Source organism: Chrysochloris asiatica, unplaced genomic scaffold (genome assembly GCF_000296735.1).
Source record: "Chrysochloris asiatica unplaced genomic scaffold, ChrAsi1.0 scaffold00027, whole genome shotgun sequence".
Classification (NCBI taxonomy): domain Eukaryota; kingdom Metazoa; phylum Chordata; class Mammalia; order Afrosoricida; family Chrysochloridae; genus Chrysochloris; species Chrysochloris asiatica.
Genome location: NW_006408545.1, coordinates 18,468,654 through 18,489,748, shown reverse-complemented (window position 1 = coordinate 18,489,748; position 21,095 = coordinate 18,468,654). Strand labels below are relative to the sequence as shown.

The following is a 21,095-nucleotide window of genomic DNA, read 5'->3' as shown; positions in this document are numbered from 1 at the left end:
TAGGATAAGCACTGGACTGCTAGCTCTGCAAGGTCAGCAGTTCAAACCCACCAGCCACTCCTCAGAAACGCTATACAGGTTGAGTCTGAACTGACTCGACAGCACTTAACAACATGAGTTAGAGGCTACTCGGTGACAATAGATTTGGTTAATGGAGTCCCTGTTTGGTGCAAACAGAAAAACACACTGGATCACTAACAGAAAGGTTGGAGGTTCAAGTTCGCCCCAGTGGTACATCAGAAAAAGGGGAGGGGTGTGAAATCGCCAATCTACTCCTTAAAAATCATCACTGAAAACCCTATGGGACACATTTCTACTCTGACACACCTGAGATTTCCCTGAGTTGGAATTCAATTGAAGGCAGTTGATTGGGTTAATGTATCAGTTCTGAAAGTCTAGAGTTTCATGTTTTAGTCTTCCTCAAATTAAAATTATACCACAATATGAAAAGCTGTAATAGAATACATAACCACAAGTCCCTTAACTATGAAATCAAACATACAAGTCGCTCTCAAACATACATTCATATATGCCCACAGAAATGAAAATTGTATACAACTCCTTGGAATATATATATATATATTTTTTTGCTGAGAATAAGACTATGAAATATATGCACCAGCCCATTTGGTATGCATTAGATGATTAGTTTGAGGACTAAGGTCTAACTGACTCAAGCCATGGTATTTTCAGTAGCCTCATATGCATGTGAAAGTTGGACAGTGAATAAGGAAGACTGTAGAAGAATTGATGCATTTGAACTATGGTATTAGAGGAGAATATTAAAAGTACCATGGACTGCCAAAAGAACAAGCCAATCTGTATTGAAAGAAGTATAGCCAGAGTGCTCCCTGGAAGCCAGGATGGCCAGACTTCATCTCTCATACTTCGGACATATTATCAGGAGGGACCAGTCCCTGAAGAAGGCTATCTTGCTTGGTAAAGTGGAGGGTCAGAGAAAATGAGGAAGACCCCCAACAAGGTGGATTGGCACAGTAGCAGCAGCGACGGGCTCAAATGTAACAATGATTGTGAGGTTGGTGCAGGACTGGGCAGTATTTCACTCTGTTGTGCACAGGGTTGCTATGAGTTGGTTCTGACTCAACAACACCTAACAACCACAGATGATCAGTGTGGAGAAGTTGGCTTCCCACGTCTTTCCCCCCTTGGTTCTGAGACATAAGCTCCAAGTGGCTTCATTTGTGCTAATAGGCAAGCACAGACTCTGGCTGTTCAATTTTCCATGTAGAGATGCATGTCCAGTGACCAATAAGGACAACTTATATCTGTCCCCATTTCTCCCAGTCCCCAGCCTACTGAACCCTCTAGACCAGGGGTGGGGAATGTCCGGCCCACGGGCCATATAAAGCCCTTGAAATCATTTGGTCTGGCCTTGCCAAGGCAACTGCAGGCAGGAGTTGAAATTCAGTAAATCTAGGAGCTTTTTCTCATAGCAACAAAAATTTGTATTAAGTGAATAATAATAGTAACAACTTTTGAGGGACAAGCAAGGAATGTGCATTACGGGATAAAGAGGACACATGAGTACATGATGGGACACACATGTATGTTTCTCGTTGGCTGCCTCCAGCCCATCTGCCTATATTGAGGCAACTCAGGACAGTTAGTGCCAGCAGGCTGAGAGTATACACGATGTGAAAGTGTTCACACACTGTGGTGAATCTACAGCGATTCGGTGATGTTGACATGAGATGCGGTGAGATGATTCCTTGTGATGTTGATGGCGATGTTGTCGACTTCAACGACTCTAATACAATTGTTAACCACATGTCCACCATCCACAATCCTCACAAAAAATGGAATCTCAGATGAAGATTAAGGAAGTTACCGTGCACAGAAAAGACCTCAAGAGTTGATGATATGAATGATGGATATGTTCAAGATTCAAAATTCGAACAACAATCAAAGCAAAATAACCGCATTTCTGGCAACACACACACCGGATAGTTATTAAAACTGAAGTGGTGTGACATCCTACAAATGGCAACTACAAAGAAAAGAAAAGTTGATGCAGTGTGTCGATCTTTCCAAGAGAAATGAAGAAATAATTTTTCTGTTTGAAGTCAAAGACAAATCTGTGTGATTAGTTCGTGACTCTGCATTAGCAGTAATGAAAAAAAGCCAATCTGGAGCGTCATTATAGCTCAAAACACGCTAAACTCAGTGAATTGGGAGGCCAAATGCATCTGGATAAAATCAGTGCTCTTCAGCAGAGTTTGGAAACACAACAAGGCATTTTCACTAGGCCTCCTTGTGACAGAGAGTGCTATTCAGACAAATTATATAGCATGTTAATTGAGAAGAAACTGAGGACTCATGTAGGGAGAGTTTGTGAAAGAGTGCATGGTGGCTGCTGCGGGGTTGTTAGCACCAGACTAAGTAGATTGTTTCAGAGTGTTAGTTTGTCTCCGGGAACACTCTCAGATCGAATTACTGACTTAACACAAGATACTGAAAAAACATAGATGGATACTGCAGGAGATTTCCAATTTTTCTCTCTGGCTTGTGATGAGACAAGAGATACAACAAATACTGCCCAAGTGGCTGATTCTGTTTGTGGGATAACTGCAGAGTTTGACATGTAAGAGGAACTGCCATTACTGGAAGCCATTCATGGCACCACAAGAGGTGGGGACTTGTTTGAGAGACTTTTTTTTATCAATGAAAAAACTTGAGCTAACATTTGAAAAGTCAACTGGCCTTACTACAGATGGAGCTCCAGCCACAGTTTACTTGCAAAAAGGGTTAATTGCATTTATCAAGAAAGAATTGAATCGTCTCAGTCTTGATCAAGTGGTTTAATTACGTGCCACTCCATCCTACACCAAGAAATCTTGGTGCACAATAGTTGCAGCTCAACAATGTGATGCCAACAGCAATGTCATATATACATTTTGTCAAAAGGCTTAACAGCTGCCAGTAAGAAGTTACTGAGTGATCTTGACTCTCAGTATGGTTCTCTTGTTGTTTTTTCACTGTGAAGTGAGGTAGCTGAGTTGTGAGAACCTGCTCATGAAGTTTATGAACTAAGGGATGAATGAAGTGAGCGAATGGAGATAAAGGGAAAACCTGTCAGGGAACTAACTCATGACAGCAAGTGGCTGTGTGAGCTAGCCTTCATGGTGGACATTACCAAGTACCTCTCAGAGCTGTACGTCAAGTTGCAGGGCCCCAACCAGCTTCTCAGCAACCTGCTTTCAAACATGAAATCATTTGAAGCTAAATTAAGGCTGTGGAAATAGCAACTAGAAAGGAATAACACAGGGCATTTCCCTACTCTGGGAAGACAAAAGCCTCTATGATACTTGAATATGCTGGTGAATGTGCAAAACTAATTGAGGCATTTAATGAAAGATTCAAGGATGTGAAAAGTGGAACCAGCTGATGTGTCTGATAACCTACAACATGAAATCATTCAGTTGCAAAGCGATGATGAACTGAAAGCTATGTATAATAACCTCCTATTGCTTGAATTCTATAAATGTCACATAAGCATTGATGAATTTCCCACTTTGAGGAGACATACATTGAAATATGCATCTGTGTCAGAGAAACCTACTACTGCGAGCAGTTATTTTCAAAACTGACCATTGCAAAGAATCAACTGCACTCCAGACTGACCAACGCAAATCTGCAAAAGCAGTTGAGAGAAGCAACATCAATACCAGGTAATATCACAACCTCACCAAAGAGAAGCAATTCCAGTCCTCACGTTAGGGGTGAGTTGATTAAATATTTGACCAAATATAGCAGACTAAATTTTAAGTTGATAATTTTGTATGGTCTGTAAATGATGGTAGAAATATCCCAAATGGCCCTTGGCAGCAAAAAGGTTCCCCACCCCTGCTCTAGCAGATGGTTCCTCTCCAGTACCTAGGGTCTTCCAAGAGGAAGAAACTAGCATAATGGGTGAAATTACAACTCACAGTTATTATTGACAGGGTTTTCCCTTGGTGATTTATGAAATTTTAAATCTACCAAAGGAATCCTTCTTGGTTATCTAAATCAAATTTTAGACATTTGTGTTTCTCTTATAATTGTTGTTGTTGTTTAGTGCATTGGAGTCAGTTCTTACTCATAGAAATCCTGTTTTCAAAGAATGGCTGCTGGGTTTGAATTGATGACCTTACAGTTAACTGTTCAGTGCTAAATCTAAAGCACCACACAGTCTCTTGTAATGAAAGCCACAAAACTGGCCACATTTCGAGAGCCAGAGGACATGAGGTCAGCCCAGATAGAGTGAGTACTTCACAATTTAACAGACTTGGTAAAACATGTTGGATTTCATCAGTCAAGATGTAGGCCTGGAAGGAAAGAGACCAGTCTTCACAGAGGTGAATCTACACATCAGAACAATTGGGAGCCCAAGAAAGGAACCCGCCTTGTTCCCCAGGAGCAAGCAGTTGAAAGGCAGGACCCAACCCCAGGCCTTCTGCAGGAATTTGAGTTAGAAGTCCTGAGTGTAATCTGAAAATGGAGAGTAACTACTCTCAACCTGTGCTTACTCTAGCTTCAGAAACTTCTGGAAAATCTAGAAAGTCATATGATCCAGGAGGTATTAAGAAAAGTTCACAGAGAGATGTCATTGGTTATGTCAGAAAAGTCCAAGGAGGAGCATACACTCCCTACAGGTAAACTGTGTTTATTTTATGACTTTACAAAACATTTATTGCTTGTTCCTAATTTTATAAACAACTCATGAAGCCACATTCATTTAGAAAACACTGAAATGTCCAGAAAAATGAGATAAGAATTACCTTTCAGACCTTAACTCAGAGAGAAGTACTGTTAACATTTTGATATATTTCCTTCTGGTCAAAGGGTTCAAAAATAGTAAATATGTTAACTTCAGTCTTAACTCTGCCAATTAAGTCATACTGACATAAAGTTGAGAAGGGGAAACACATGAAGCCTTTCTTACCAGTAGCGTATTTGTATATAAGTTTAAGTACACACATACACACAGCATATGAGGGGACTTCCAAAGGTATGTAGAAGAATCTAATTTTAAAATAATGGAATTTTTCCATGAACTTTTTGAAATACCTGTGTATATAGCAAAATCTTACATTTACTTGGTCTGGGATCATCGAGTGATTCCGAGTCCTAGTGATTCTCTAGGACAGAGTAGAACTGCCCCAAGAGAGTTTCCAAGGTGGAAGCAGACTGATGCATCTGTCCTGAGTGAGCTTGAAACACCGGCCTTTGAGTTAGCAGTCCAGCACTTAACTGCTGTTCTACCAGGGTTCCTGGGATGGGAAGACAATCCAAAATTGTGTAGTCACAAAGGGCACAGAGGGGCGATTGGGGCTTAATGCTCTGCAGTCACCATCTTGAAATTCTTACTACGTTTCATTTAGAATTTGTGCCTTGTAAGTGAAGTTTAATGAGTCACTGGATCACGCACTTAGAGTTTAAAGTTCTGTTAGTGGACGGTCCCATGGATCCTGCTGCCTCCCCAGGAGGGAGTCTCAGCTGCACACTGCTCTGTACTGGGGCACCTCTGACCTCTTACTGCTCCCCGGTAGGAGCCATACACAGGAAGGGCTGCAGTGGGGTCTGTGCACATCTTGGGGACCCTATACAGGGAGCACCATGGTGTGTTTAGCAGGTACCTCTGTGAGGATGGGCTTCTTACCCATCCTTGATGCAGGGATCTAGACTAAGCACCACGGTTGTACTATGCTTGGGGGTTCTCTATCCACAGTGGTTAGGTGGTGGGCTCATATGCGGAAAGGAAGATTCTGGGATAGACTTTCCCATCCCTGGCAGGGGCATGCAACATCCATCTGGCTGTTGGTGGCCACATACATGCGTGCCCTTAGGGGTGCCTGTTAGGATCTGTGCTTACTCTGCCATATTCCTGTGCCTGAGGGGGCAGGATATTACATTTGAAAACATAGTGATAGGCCAAGAGAGAGACTGTGGAAGAAAGGGGAAAATCTTTATATTTTAGTGCCTTTTCTGGAAATTTTCCTGTATTTTGAACAAGACTTTCTGTATTTTTATTTACACTGGTCCCTGGATATTATATAAGTAGTCCTTTTCTGAATGTCGGTGTCTACGCCTGACTCCTAATTGTTCCAAAGGAAAATCTATAACCTTTAAAATCTTTGTCTGACTCACAAAATTCACTGACATTGTGATATTAATTTTTACTCACTGTCGTCACCTGAGACCTTGTCATTTGATCAATGTTTTGCATAACCAAATTCTGTAAACAGGGCTTTGGGATAAGTCGGTGCCAGGAGAAGGCAAGCCCCTCCCCAGCTGGGCGTCCCTGAATGTCACCGGAGAGCTGAGTGTGGTTGAGCTCTGGTTACAGAACATTCAACAAGCCACAAAGCAGTTCCTTGTTACTGCTGTTCACTGCAGCCAGGCAGCTCTCTTCAGAATCTTGGAGAAAATCCACAAGTGTGAGGCAGGGGCTGCCAACAACACGGTTTGGAGCTGTAGTTCTTGTGAAGCGCCCAGGGGGAAGGAAGCATCTTTGTTTTGTGACTGTGTTACTTGCTTAGGGTACCTACCCGCTATGCTTGTAAAGCCCCTTAGATGAGGGACTGCTATCCTGAGAAACCCTATACAGGGTCGCTGTGAGCCACAACTGACTTGACAGCACTTAACAACAACAAAACAGGGATCAGTGAGGAGGGGCAGGGTTATTTTTAATGTGGTAAGGTTGGTACAACAAGGTTGGTATGGAATCCTTGGGTGACACAAATGGAATGGGTGGAGGTTTGAGCCCTCACAGAGGCCTGTCAGAAGAAAGGCATTACAGTCTACTTCCAAAAAACCAGCCATTGAAACCCTAAGGAGTACAGTTCTATTCTGACTCACATGGGATGGCCATGTGAGTTTCAGGTTGGTATTACCAGGCCTTCTTGGCTGGAGTCCCTGTTGCTGGACTCACAGTGACCCTGTAGAACAGAGTGGAGCTGCCACACGACTGTAAATCTTTATGGAAACAGACAATGCGAGCTTTCTCTTGTGGAGCGGCTGGTGGGTTTGTACTGCTTACCTTTCAGTTCGCAGCTCAGTGCTTTAACTACTATGCCACCAGGGTTTCCTTTGGGTGGAGTACACTGGCCAATTCTAAACTCTTGTTTCGGTTCTGTACTCACAAGGTTTTTAAATAAATGCCAGTGTTGATTTCACTTTGTGTTGTTTTTAATCTATCCAATATATTACTCAATGTGGAAGCTGGGTCTCCTCCTCTACTGAGTTCCCCCAATGCACTGATTGAATGCCCTCTGTGCCAGGATGCTTTTGTATGCATTTCTTCAGTTTAGTCTTTTAAGAACCCTGTGGGCTGGGCACCTCCAAAGGTGCTGCTCATCTCAACATTAAGAAATACTATAGTGACTACATCTTCCAAGCAAGAGCCATCTCTTCATGTAGAGACCGCCCTTTGTGGTCAAGCTCAGCTCAGGACTTGGAGTTTCTCTAGAGAGAGTAGGGAATGAAGACTATTGAGAACTGAGGGGGCAGAAGCAGCTCCCGTCTTCTTTCCCTGTTGGCCAACTATTCCTCAGAGAACATTCAAAATTGACTCCAGAAGTGGTCAGCTAAGGTGCAACTATAGGTCTCTCCCCATCCAGAGAAAAGAAGAATGATGGAAATCAAAGACATGTGGACCAAAGACCAATGGACTAATGGACCATGTGACCATTCATCTCCGTGACTGTGAGACCAGAAGAACTAGATGGTGCCTGACTATCACTACCAACTGCTCTGAACAGGATCATATTAGGAGGTCCTGGGTAGAGTGGGAGAAAAATATAGAACAAAAACTACAAAACACCAAATAGCAAATCATTAAAAAGACCAGACTTACTGGTTGGATAGAGGCTGGTGGAACCCCAAAACTATGGCCCTTAGTCACTCTTCTGGAAGTGAACTTAATCACTCATTAGCAAATGTACTCAACCCTATGGCTCAATTTTCAGCCAAACAACAGACAAGTGTATAAGGGAACAATAATAATAGGAGGTATGTACACTCTGGTAGCGTAGTGGTTACGAATCGGGCTGCGAACCTTAAGGTCAGCGGTTTGAAACTACCAGTTGCTCCGCGGGAGAAAGATGAGGCTTTCTACTCCCGTAAAGATTTACACCCTCGGAAACCCTGTACAGGGTTGCTATGGGTCGGACCCGACTCGATGGCACTTAACAACAACAACAACAACACCTTCTTCCTAATGGTCTGCCTCTCCTTGCTGCTGGAAGCAAAGAGGACTTGAAATACTTACTTATGAAGATCAACAGCTACAACCTTTCACATGGATTTTACCTCAATATAAAGGAAAAAAAAATTATTGCAATGGGACCAATAAATGTTGTTGTGTTAAGTGCCACCAAGTCGGTTTCAACCCATAGAGAGCCTGTATAGGGTTTCTGAGGAGCAGCTTGTGGGTTTGAACTGCCAACCTTGCAGTTCAAACTGACCTGGAAATCTAGTGCATTAAACCTCAGCACCACACTGGGGCCAATAAACAATATCACAGTAAACTGAGAAAAGATTGAAGTTGTCAAAGAGTTTATTTTGTTTTGATCCATAATCAACACTCTTTGAAGCAGCAGCCAAGAAATGAAAAGAACATATTTCACTAGGCAAATCTGCTGCAAAAGACCTCTTTTAAGTGTTAAAGAACCAAGATATCACTTTGAAGACTAAGGTGCACCTGATTCAAGCCACGATCTTTTCAATTGCCTATATGCATGTAAAAATTGAGCAATAAATAAGGAATCCCTTAGAAGAATTGATGCATTTGATATGTGGTTGGCAAAGAATATTGAAAATATCATGGACTGCCAGAGGAATAAACAAATCTGTGTTAGAAGAAATACAGACAGAATGTTTCTTAGAAGCCAGGATGGTGAGACTTCTCTCGTACCTTAGACATGTTGCAGGAGAGAACAGTCCTTGGAGAAGGACATCATGGTTGGTAAAGTGGAGAGTTAGGGAAAAAGAGGAAGCCCTCCAATGAGATGGACTAGCACAGTGGCGACAACAATGAACTAAAAAAATGCAACAATTGTGAGGATGTGATTCAACGGTACCTAACAACAGCTACAACACACACCTTAGAATAATTAACCATTTGAGATCAAAAGGGCAGCATTTGTCCAAGGACTAAGTTCAGAAGAGTTAGGAAAGAAGAAGGAATGGAATGGAAGTGGAATAATTGATGCTTCATTGTGGGGATTGTAATCTGTGAGATGAAGCAAAATGTGTATGAACTATTGGAGGGAAAAAAACAAAAAAACCTGATTTGCTCTGTAAACCGTCACCCAATTCATAATAAAAAGAAGGATAAATAAATAGGATATTTTGTTTTTAAGTGGCTCTAGAGCATCTTGCTCAGAAATAGGTCTTGTCACAGATAAAAAAAAAAAAAAATGAGCTGCCATTCATCAAAATAACCCTGATATTCATCCCCTATCTTTGGCATTCAAGCATTGAAATGACTTTTAATTCATTTTCTGGTTTTCTCTGAGATTTTGTAAAGGCTAGAAGTCTCCGAAGTGGAGTGCATCTCTCCTAGGGGTGTGGGAAGAAAACATGAAAACTTCTAAATAGATTAAGCCCATATGTGAGAAATCACAGGCCACATTCCACACTCAGGTGTCCTGAATTGAGCGTCCAGAGGAGACAGTGTTCACAAGGAGAATTAGAAAACAGTGCAGGGGACACTTCTAATCCTGGCACATTCTCAGCTACATTTTGAGGTTAAAAAAGATCACCTAATCAAATGTGATAAGAGGTCAGACAAAAAAATTCACAAAGGTCAAGGAAACTATTAGGAATGTGGATTGGATGGAACTCACCTTCAATACACTGTGCTTGGTACTATGAGCAATAGGTGACAGTATTTTAGGTAGCATACATTAATATCAAAGATGAAAAAAAACAAAAGCCAAACCCCTTGCCACTGAGTCAATTCCAACTCATGGCAACCCCCTGTGTTACAGAGTAGAACTGCTCCATAAAGATTTCATGGTGGTAATCTGGTAGTGTAGTGGTTACGAATCGGGCTGCGAACCACAAGGTCAGAAGTTTGAAACTACCAGCTGCTCCGCGGGAGAAAGATGAGGCTTTCTGCTCCTGTAAAGATTTACAGCCTCGGAAACCCTGTTCAGGGTTGCTATGGGTCGGAACCCACTTGATGGCCCTTAACAACAACAACAAATCTTCACAAAGGAATCCTGGTGTGGTGCTGCAGGATAATGCACTGGACTGCAAGGTCAGTTTGAGCTGCAAGGTTGGAGGTTCAAACCTACCAGTCATTCCTTGGAAACCCTATGCAAGGTCGCGATGAGTCGGAACCAACTCGATGGCACTTAACAACAACAACAATCTTTATAGAAGCAGATTGCCAGAACTTCTATCTGTGATGCTGCTGGGTAGTTCAAACCAACAACCCTCAGGTTAGTTGTTGTTACATACCACTGAGTTCAGTGCAAATTGTTTGCACCACCCACAGATCTTGCTTGGCTTAAGAGAAGCACAATCAAAAGAGTAAGCCGAGCAGGGTCTAGACCAGCCATGTGACCTCCAACACAAGTCCTGCAAGAGGTTAATGCACTAGAAGTTCTCACAACCACCCCTCACAAGCAAACGCTAGGGTTACCATCCCTCCAAAACGCAGGCTGGTCAAAGCACGCACTAATCATAGTCCGTAGCTTACACATGCGTACCCAGCCACCATTGTTCCAAACCTGTTTACGCCGGTTTTATTTGTCATTGTATTCGAGTAACTGCATTAAATATTATGTAAACTAAACTCACCTTAGTCCTCAAACTGATATCTTTGCTCTTAAGCACTTTAAAGAAGTCAAATTTCATTACTTTTATTTCTGTTTTTCCACAAACTTTTTGAAACCTCCTCATATTATGGTTTATACAAAGACCTCTATTCAGTAAATACAAACTCTAAGAAAAAGCCTAGACTTTGTGTTAAGTAATTGGAAATTGTTTGTAAATTTGTGTGTTTTAGGTTAAATAAAATGTGTAAATACTGTCATGGTTTGTTTTTTAGACTTTTAAGCTTTGATGGATGTCTCTTGATTAACCAATCAATTCTCAGTCCTGGTTTCATTGGAGAGGACAGTTTCTACTGTTTCACAGAAGGGGAAAATGTTTTGTTTGCTTGCTCACTTTTTTTCAATAAAAATAAGTTTAGGAAACTCAGAGTTAAGCAATGTTTTAAAAAGTTCTTTTTTTGCTCCAGGCTTTCTCAATATCTTTGCAAATCTCCAAGAGAGAGAGTAAGGGATGTTTCCAAATTTAACTGACCACAGAAACCTTTTCTCCCCTCAGGGATATCCATCAACCTCTCAAGAACTGGTATTCTAAGAAGCAGCTTAGGAAACACAGGAGTATAATACACATACTATACTTGAGGCAAAATAGTTTCCAAACTACTGCCTATCTATCTGAGGGTCTGCTGGCTAGTGAGGAGAACCATCTTGATTAGCAGTTGAGTGCCTTCAAGTTTCAGTTCTGCCTTGGCTTAAGACTCTGGGCTCACTCAGGCATAGATGGCTGGTGGGTGGGTTAGAGATGTGAAATGCTATCAAGCCGAAATGTCCTTTCTAGAGGGAACACATTGAGTGGAGGTGCTGTTCAGAGAAGAGAAGTGGTTTGGTCAACAGGAAGTCAAAAGTTCCTCCAGTCAAAGGACCTGGGAACAGCGTGAGAGGAGAAAATGAAATCCTAATTGAACCTGCAGTGTGTTGTCTCCCTCCCATTTCCAAGCCTCTGTCAGAAACTGCAGCTTCATCTGAAAGAAACCCTGGCCACACACACACTGATAATGAGAACCAGACAGCCATCTCCACTTTGCCAGGAGTACTTCCCTTGGATGAATCCCACACTATCCCTGGCTTCCCGGACTCCTGCCTGAAGGATGTAAGACTCAAGTCTGATCTTGAACATTAAGAGGAAAGAACTATAAAATATCCCTTCTGCTGAGCCCAGAGCTAAAACAGCTAATGCAGCTTCCAAACTGTTAGTGGACATTTGCCAGGTGATGGCCCCCAAGCCAGAGATGTATAGCAGATGTGGTTCTTCAGCAGGCTTGTCTGTGAGCCAGAAACCTGCCATTAACAAGCAAAAAAACAAGCAAGCTCACTGCAGACGAGTCCATTCCAACTCACGTTATTAAGTGTCATGGAGTTGGTTCCGACTCATACATAGCGAGCCTGTATAGGGTTTTCAGGGAGTGGGTGGTGAGCTTAAACCACTGACCTTGCGGTTCAAACCAACCTTGTGGTGGAGTGTTTATCCTACAGCACCACACCAGGACTTGTAGTCCAACTCACAACAACCCTACAAGACACAGAGTAGAACTGTTCCAGAGGGCATCCAAGGCAGAAAATCTTTATGGAAGAACACTGCCTCATCTTTCTCCTAAAGAGCAGCTGATGGATTTGAACCACTGACCTTTTGGTCTTCATACCAGCACTTAATCCACCATGCCACGGGGGGTCTCATTCTACCATAAAAGTACTCTATAAAAGGAATCCAGTTTCTTATTAGTGAAACTAAAAAATATACTCGTATATAAGCTCTATCTTTTCAAGGCTTACACTCACAAAAAGTGCTTAAACATGTAAGAAATGTGATCTTTATATCACAAAATGGCAGCTGGTACTGCCTGCCGTGAGGAAAGCCAGTTATGTGGTAAAGAAGCAAAGTTTACTGTACCCAAGAGGTAGGGGCTGCAAGTCCTCTAGAGATTGTCTCTCCGAGAAGAAAGGGAAGAGAGGACTTCTAAGGATCTTAGGTATGGGGTGGGGGACCGAAGGCTTTCAGAAACTTCTTTATTCCTATAACAGCACTCTGGTTGAAGTTAGGTACATGTGGAGCTGTAGGGTAAGCACTGGACTGCTAACCACACAGGGTTGACGGTTCAAACCAACCAGTACCTCTATAGAAACCCTATAGAACAAGGGTGGGGCACCTTTTGTCTGCCAACATTTATAAAATCACTCATGGGCCATACAAAATTATCGACTTAAAAATTAGCCTACTGTATTTGGTAAAACATTTCATTAATTCACCCCTAATGGAAACCCTATACAGGGTCGCTGTGGGTCGGAACCGGCTTGATGGCACTTCACAACAACAACAAATGGAAACCCTGAGTCCTGGTGTGGTGCTGTGGGTTAATGCGCCAGACTGCAAAGCCAGTTGAACTGCAAGGCCGGTGGTTCAAGCTCACCAGCTGCTCCTCGGAAACTCTATACAGGGTTGCTGTGGGTCGGAACCGACTCCACGACACTTAACAACAATAACAACAATGGAAACCCTATACACAAGATCGTTATGAGTCGGAACCTACTCAATGACACTTAACAACCAGCGTGATGGCTGGAACTGTGGTTGCCTTGGCAGGGCCAGACCAAATGATTTCTTGGGCTTTATATGAGCTCTGGTAGCGTAGTGGTTACGAATTGGGCTGCGAAACTCAAGGTCTGCAATTAGAAACTACTAGCTGCTCCGCGGGAGAAAGATTAGGCTTTCTGCTCCCGTAAAGATTTACAGCCTTGGAAACCCTGTACAGGGTCGCTATGGGTCGGAACCAACTCGATGGAACTTAACAACAACAACAACCTAAGGCTGAGGGCCGGACGTTCCCCACCCCGGCTATACAAGGTTGCTATGAGTCAGAACCGATTCAACGGCATTTCATTACAACAACCTAAAATACAGAAGCAGGTCAGCACCAATGACCTCTTTGCTTACCATATGGAGTCACTTTAACCAGTTGCAGCTTTAATCTTCCAGGCACATTGACTCTTAGATTTTCAACTTCTACTGTACTGAGACAATGGTGATATGTCTACACTTCCTCTTGTATACACGGAGTCTACTATGAGAAAGCCAAAGGTCTGAGGAGGAAAGCACTTCTAAAATTAGACACAGCTGAGAGGGCAGCTCAGCTTTTTCTTTTCAAGACTCCCCTGGAGCTTCATGCAGAAAGTAAACCCCACTCAGCCAGTTCTTAACAACAAAATAAATATGTGTATATTCTTTGGCTTTTCCGTTAGGATTGTTAAGGGGTGCTGACAGACTGACATTGTTCCTGCACTGTCATATTATTTTTCTATTTCATTTTATTTTTTAACAGGTACATACATTCTCATCATGGTTCAAAACTTAAAATGAAATAACATTGAGAAGTCTTGATTCCAGCCCTGACTCCATGCACCCCCTTCCACCCCTATATATGATGACTTTTGTTAGTTTCCTATCTTTTTCAGTGCCTCTTTATATAAAGGCATGCAAATATTCATTTATTCTTTCATTTAGTAACTACTTGGTGTTGTTAAGTGCCGTGGAGTCGGTTCCAACTCATAGCGACCCTGCACAGCGTTTCCGAGGCTGTAAATCTTTACGGGAGCAGAACGCCTCATCTGTCTCCCGCGGAACAGCTGGTAGTTTCAAACTGCTGACCTTGAGGTTCACAGCCCAATTCATAGCCCCTGCACTACCAGAGCTCCTTAGTAACTACTTACTGAGTACTTACTACTTCTAGACTACTCTATTTTAAGCACTGCTTTAGGCATTTGAGATACATCAGTGACTAAAACAACAAAAATCCTTACTCTCTTGAGGCTTACCATTTAGAATGGATAGACAGATGCTAAGCATAAGAAATAAGGAAACAATGGATTAAGGAGAATGGTGGTGTAAAGGTTTAAAGGAGGTTTTACTGTTGCTATTGTTAAGTGCTGAGTTAGTTCTGGCTGGTGAGTTTTAACTGTCAACCTTGAGGTTCAACCCGACCTTGTGATCGCGTGCTTATCCTACAGTACCATACCAGGACTCCATTAAGTAGGGTTGTTGTTGTTGTTAAGTGTTGTTGAGTCAGCTGCAACCCATAGCAACTCTCTTTAGGGTTTCCAAGGAGAGGCTGGTGAACTTGAATCACTGACCTTGTGGTTCTAACCAACTTTGCAGTCCAGGGCATTAACCCACAGCACCATAGCAGGACTCCATGTTAAGTAGGGTGGTGGTCAGGAAAGAAACCCTGGTGTCATTGTGGGTTAGGCTTTGGGCTGTTAACCAAAAGGTCAGGAGTTTGAGTCCACCACGGGCTCCAGAGGAGAAAGAGGGATTTTTGTTAGTTTGTTTGTTTTGTTTTTCTCCTGGAAAGATGTACAGCCTCAGAAACCCTATACAGGTCACTATGAGTTGGAACTGACTCAATGGCACACCACCACCACACCTGTGGTCAGGATAGACCTTGTTGAAAAAAAGTGACATTTTGAGCAAAGGTTTGAAGAAGGTAGGGGAGGTAGCAATGTGGGTATGTGGGGAGAGAACCTATGGGAAGGACAGAAGGAAAAGCCCATGGAGAGGCCCTAAGCAGAGCATGCCTATCGTATTTCAGTGATAGCAAGGACTCAATACTACTGAAGAGGAGAAAGGAGAGGAGTAGATGAAGTCAGAGAGGGAGGGGGGAATGTGCTGCTTACAGGACTTTAGCATTTACTCTAAATGTGACAGGGAGCCATCCCAGGATATTTCACGGAGAAGTGACTTTATCGGACTTGTATTTAAATTGAATCTCTCTGGCTTTTGTGTTGAGGGTAACTGTAAGGGGAAAAAGGGTGCAAGAAGCTATCTCAATAATCCAAGCATGAGGAGATGGTGGCTCAAGCAAGGCTGGGAGCAAAGGGGGAAATAAGTGGGCAGGCGTTGGGTGTGTTTTAAAGGAGGCAGTACTGGATTGGCTATTGGATGTAGGAGGCAGTACTGGATTGGCTATTGGATGTAGGAGGCAGTACTGGATTGACTATTGGATGTAGGAGGCAGTACTGGATTGGCTATTGGATGTAGGAAAAAAAAGAAGACTCAATGATAACACCATGGTTTTTTACCTGAACATTTCGGAAAATGGAATTGCCACTAGCTGAGATGGAGAAGGTTGTTGTTGTTGTTGTTGTTTAGTGCCGTCAAATCTGTTCCGACTCATAGCAGCCCTGTACAGGGTTTCCAAGGAGCAGTTTGTGGGTTTGAACCACTGACCTTTCAGTTAGCAGTCGAGCTAGTTGAAGTAAATTAGGGAGGAAAGATCAGGAATTTAATTTACAGGTCAAGTTTGAAATGCCTGTTAGACTTCCAAGGATGGTGGTTGTTATTTGCCACTGAGTTGATCTCAAGCTCATGGCAACCTCACATGAGCAGGGTAGAACTGTTTAATAGGGCTTTCTTTCCAAAGCCAGTTGCCAGGCCTTACTTCTCAGGTGCCTCTGGGTGGGTTTGAATAACCAACCTTCCTGCTAGTAATGGTGCATTAGCCATTTGAAATCATCCAGGGATTCTGCTAAGTGGGTAACTGTGTATAAACTGGAGAATTATTAGCAAGTGGATGGTATTTAACCATGGGACTAGATGATATTTCCAAAGGAGTGAATGTCAATGGTGGGTTAGTCTTTGGGCTGCTAACCTGTATAGGGTTTCTGAGGCTGTACATCTTTCCAGGAGAAAAGAAGTGGTGGGCCAAGGACTAGTGAGTCCTGGGGGAACTTTGATGTTAAGAGCTGGGGGTGGGGAAAACCAAACCAAACAAAATCAAAGTCTAGTTGATTCTGATTCACAGTGACCCTATAGAACAGAATAGAGCTACTCCATAGGGTTTCCAAGACCACAGATCTTTATGGGAGCAGACAGCCTCATCTTTCTCCTGAAGAGTGCCTGTGGGTTTGAACCATCAAATTTGTGATTAGCAGCCCAACACTTAACCCATTCCACCTCAAAGACTCTTTGGGATTGGGGAGAGGAAAGAGTAACGGCAAAGGAACCCTACAGAGAACTAGGAAGAAAAATAGGACAAAGTGATGTCCCAATGTCTAGTAAAGAAGTTTCCCAAGCTGGAGGAAGTCACAATTGTGCCAAATGCTATTGGTAATGTAAGTAAAATTAGCTCCAGAGAAGTCATTGGTGCCTATGACAGGATGTTTCAGTGGAGTAGTAGACGGGGAGGGGGAAGCCTGACAAGTGGGTTTGAAAAGGAATTTGAGAAAAATCCCAGGCGTTGTTGAACTTAGATGTCTTTTCTGGGGAGTTCTGCTACAAAAGGGGAGCAATAGCTCACAGAAGTGCAGTAAGAGAAGGGTTTTTATAGGATGGGAGGAATAATGACATGTTTGTGTGCAATTGTGAATAATCCAGGAAAGAGGAAAAATAATGACATAGGGACAAGAAGGGTGACTTTCTAGGGCAATGACCTTATGTCCTAGAATGATGAGGGAGGATAGTCATCCCTTAACTATCTAATTAATTATCCTGGTGTTGTACAGTGAGAAGTATTCAACCTCAAGGTCAGTTTGAACCACAAAGTTGGCAGTTCAAACTCACCAACCACTCCTGGAAAACCTATACAGTGTCGTTATGAATCAGAACCAATCCAACGGCACTTAACAACATATATACATAGATCTATATATATCCATTTGTTGTTGTTGTTGTTTAAAGTTAAAGATAGCATTTTCTATCCATGGTTCTGCTCCTTGCAATTTTTGCTTTACAATCTGTGGTTCTTTCTATGTTAGTACATGGAAACTTTCCTTTTCCTTTTTTATAGCTGCATGCTAACTCATTGGGGATGTGCCATAGTTTTTTACTTTTTATTGTGAGAGTAAAAGTTTACAGAGGAAATTAGTTTTCCATTCAATGATTCATATACATTTTGTTCCGCGATACTGATTGCAATCCCTACAACGTAACAGCACTCTTCCGTCATCCTCCCTGTGTTTACACCATTTTCACCTAGCCTTCTTTCCCATCCACTCCTGCCTTCTGAGCTTTGTTGTATTACGTGTCATTGAGTTGGTTCCATAATTGACCCCGTATAGCTTTATGCCTGGGCAAACGCCATCCTTTTGGCCTCGTATGGTTCATTGCCCTAAGGAATGTAGACCTGCCTGGTGTTATTGTTCACCTTGTAGATTTGTGTGTTGTTTGGCTGAAAGTTACGCAGTGGGGGTGAGTTCAGTCCCAGGCTTCAAGAATGACTAAGAGCTGTAGTCTCCGGGGCTTCCTTTCAGACCAGTAAGCCTGGAGGGTTTTTTTGTTTGTTTTATGATTGTGAGTTTTGTTCCACATTTTTCTCCCCATCTAGCATACAAGACCCAGTAGTATGATCCCTTACAAAATGATCAGCAATGGTAGCCAAGTACCATCTAGTTCTTCTGTTCGGTATCACGAATGCTGGGACTTGTGTGGTCCATTAGTCCTATGAACTAATTGCTTCTATCACTCTTCAATGGTCTTCACTCTTTTTGGCTCCAGATGGGAGAGAGTAATAGTGGCAACTTAGATGACTACTCCCAAGCTTTTAAGACCCCTACTCATCAAAGTAGAAGGTAGAACAACGTTTTTGTGGACTATATTATGCCACTTGACCTTGGTGTCCCCTGAGACTATGGTCCTGAGGACCCTCAAAGTGTTTGGTTCTAGCTAATAAGTTTACATAACTTTGCTCCCTGTTTGCTCTACTATGGTGGTGGTGGTTATGTGCCATGGAGTCAGTTCCAACTCATAGCGACCCTGTACAGGGTTTCTGAGGCTGTAAATCTTTACAGGAGCAAAAAGCCTCTTCTTTCTCCCATGGAACAGCTGGTAGTTTCAAATTGCTGACCTTTAAGTTTAGCAGGCCAATTCGTAACCACTACACTACCAGAGCTCCTATATACATATATAGATATATGAAGGTAAGTCAAAATGTTTTGCTGTTAGGGTTCTGATTCATATATGCATGGGCTTATTTCAAACAAAATGTGTTCCATTCAACATGTCTCTGAGACCAATGTATGGCTGCAGAAAAATTCTCTCAGTAATAAACTTGTCTTGGCCTTGTTAGGGTGACTTTTAAAAAAAGGTCCAATCAAAACTAGCTTCTGAGGGGATCTGCTGGTCCAGTTAAATTCAAGGCAGAGAGGTCAGCTCAGAAGGTTACGGCAGCTGTTTTTTGTGAATCCAAAGGGTTAATCTTGGTAGATTTTCTCAAAGGACAGAGAATAATCATGGGAACTTATTAGAAAGAAGGTTACGGTTATGGAAAATTGCACTGGTGAGAAAAAGGCCAGGAAAGTTGTACTGAAAACTTCTCCATCATAACAAAGCATCTACTTATTCTATGAGAGTAGCAAGGGCTGTCTTAGGAGAATTTCACTGGGAAACCTTACCATATCTGCCGTACAGCCCTGGTCTTGCCCCTTCAGACTTCCATATGTCCCCCAAATTCAAAGAACATTGAAAAGGAACAAGACTTGACTCCTGGATGCCAAAACTGCAGTTTAGACATGGCACAGATTGAAGAGCACAGAATTCTTCAGGGAAGGGTTACAGAGATGGTAACACCACTTTCAGAAGTGTACAGACCTCGATGGAGATGTTGAAAATCAATAGCTGCACATTTTGATCATTTTGCTTAATAAAGTGTTCTGTGATTTTATAAAAACATTTCAACTTACCCTCATCTTTATTTGTTGTTGTTTAGTACCGTTGAGTCGGTTCTGACTCATAGTGACCCTGTCATATAGGAGTGGCTGGTGGGTTTGATCTGCCAACCTCGCAGTTCAAATTGACCTTTTCGATCCAATGCATTATCCTGCGGTGCCGCATTAGTACTCTCCCCTCATCGTTATAATACATACAGATATATATAGAGAAATATCAACTGCCAACCCTGTATATGGTCCTTCTGGTACTCCCTTCCACCAACTTACTCATATTTGTTCACCTTGCCTGTCTGCCTATGTATCCACCTGTAGATTAATGTTTGTTATTACTGATCATGTAGGATTGTGTATACAATAATGTTTACTTTTGCTGCCTGCAACTCTTTTGCACTTCTCTGTGTCTTCCTTTTTTTTGGTGATATTGTGCAGATCACCCCCAAATTTCCTTCACCCAAATTAATACATCGTCACTATCTAGTGACTGATTTTCCTTCCCCTCCTTTCCCATCCCTGGTAGGTAACCATCAAAGAATGGTTACCATCAACCTTACCTTGACTTTTTATAATATTTGTCCTTTTGTGATTGACTTATTTCACTCAGCATAATGTCCTCCAGGTTTACTCACATTTTAAGGTGTTTTGTGGATTCTTCCTTATTCTTTACTGTTGCCTAGCATTCCTTTGTGAATAGGTACCATAGTTTATCCATTCATCCATTGATGCACACGTAGGTTGCTTCCATCATGGCTACTGTGAATCATGCTACAATTAACATGGATGTGCATATATCTGTTTGTGTCCTGGCTCATATTTCTTTAGGATATATACCTAGCAGTGGGATTGCTGGATGAAATGGTATTTCAAATCCATTTTATAAGGAAGCACCATACTGTTTTCCACAGTGGTTGCCCCTTTGAGTAACTGTAAGTAGGTTTCATTTCCTATGAATGAGCACTGTGGCTGTTTCAAGTAAGCACTCAACATTTCTAATCTGTAGCATCTTTTTTGGACTTTCTGTCCTTTTTTTTATTAGCTATGCAAATTAATTTCCTCACAGCATCAGGAATGTACTTGAACAGGTAAATATAATAGATCATCACTTATCTGGGATATTTATGTTGGTGTTAAGTGCCTTCAAGTCAGTTCCAGCTCACAGGGACCTGGTACAGGGTTTCTGAGGAGCACTTGGTGAGCTGGAACCACCAACCCTGTGGTTCAAACCAATCTTACAGTCAAAACAAGTGTGCAGGTACATGAAAAGACTTAATGAGATTAGATGTCATGACTTGGGGTTTTCACCTATGGTCATGGAATGTAATTACTTAGACTTCAGAACTACCTTTCCAAATCTCATTAGGAATTTTGTGTCTTACCTTGGAACAACAGGGCTCTGGGATACAAGGATTGAGGCATGGTTGGAATGGGCAAAAGGGGGGAAATAACGTTAAGATCCTTGAGTTATGTGGTGTTGGAGGAGAATACTGAAAGTGCTGTGGACTGACAAAAGAACCAACAGATCTGTGTTGGAAGAAGTGCAGCCAGAGTGCTCATTGGAGACCAGGAGGGCCAAACTTCGTCTCTTCGAACATATTTTCAGGC

General features: G+C 42.3%; 1 protein-coding gene across 1 annotated transcript in view; it reads left to right on the top strand.

Annotated features, from left to right (window-relative positions):
• The window catches only part of CCDC162P, a 104,296-nt gene that overhangs the window by 38,444 nt on the left and 44,757 nt on the right, over nucleotides 1-21,095 (top strand). The window contains exon 9 of the mRNA XM_006839991.1: nucleotides 4,532-4,652. Coding sequence (XP_006840054.1) covers nucleotides 4,532-4,652 — 121 coding nt within the window. The remainder of the gene's footprint in view (nucleotides 1-4,531; nucleotides 4,653-21,095) is intronic.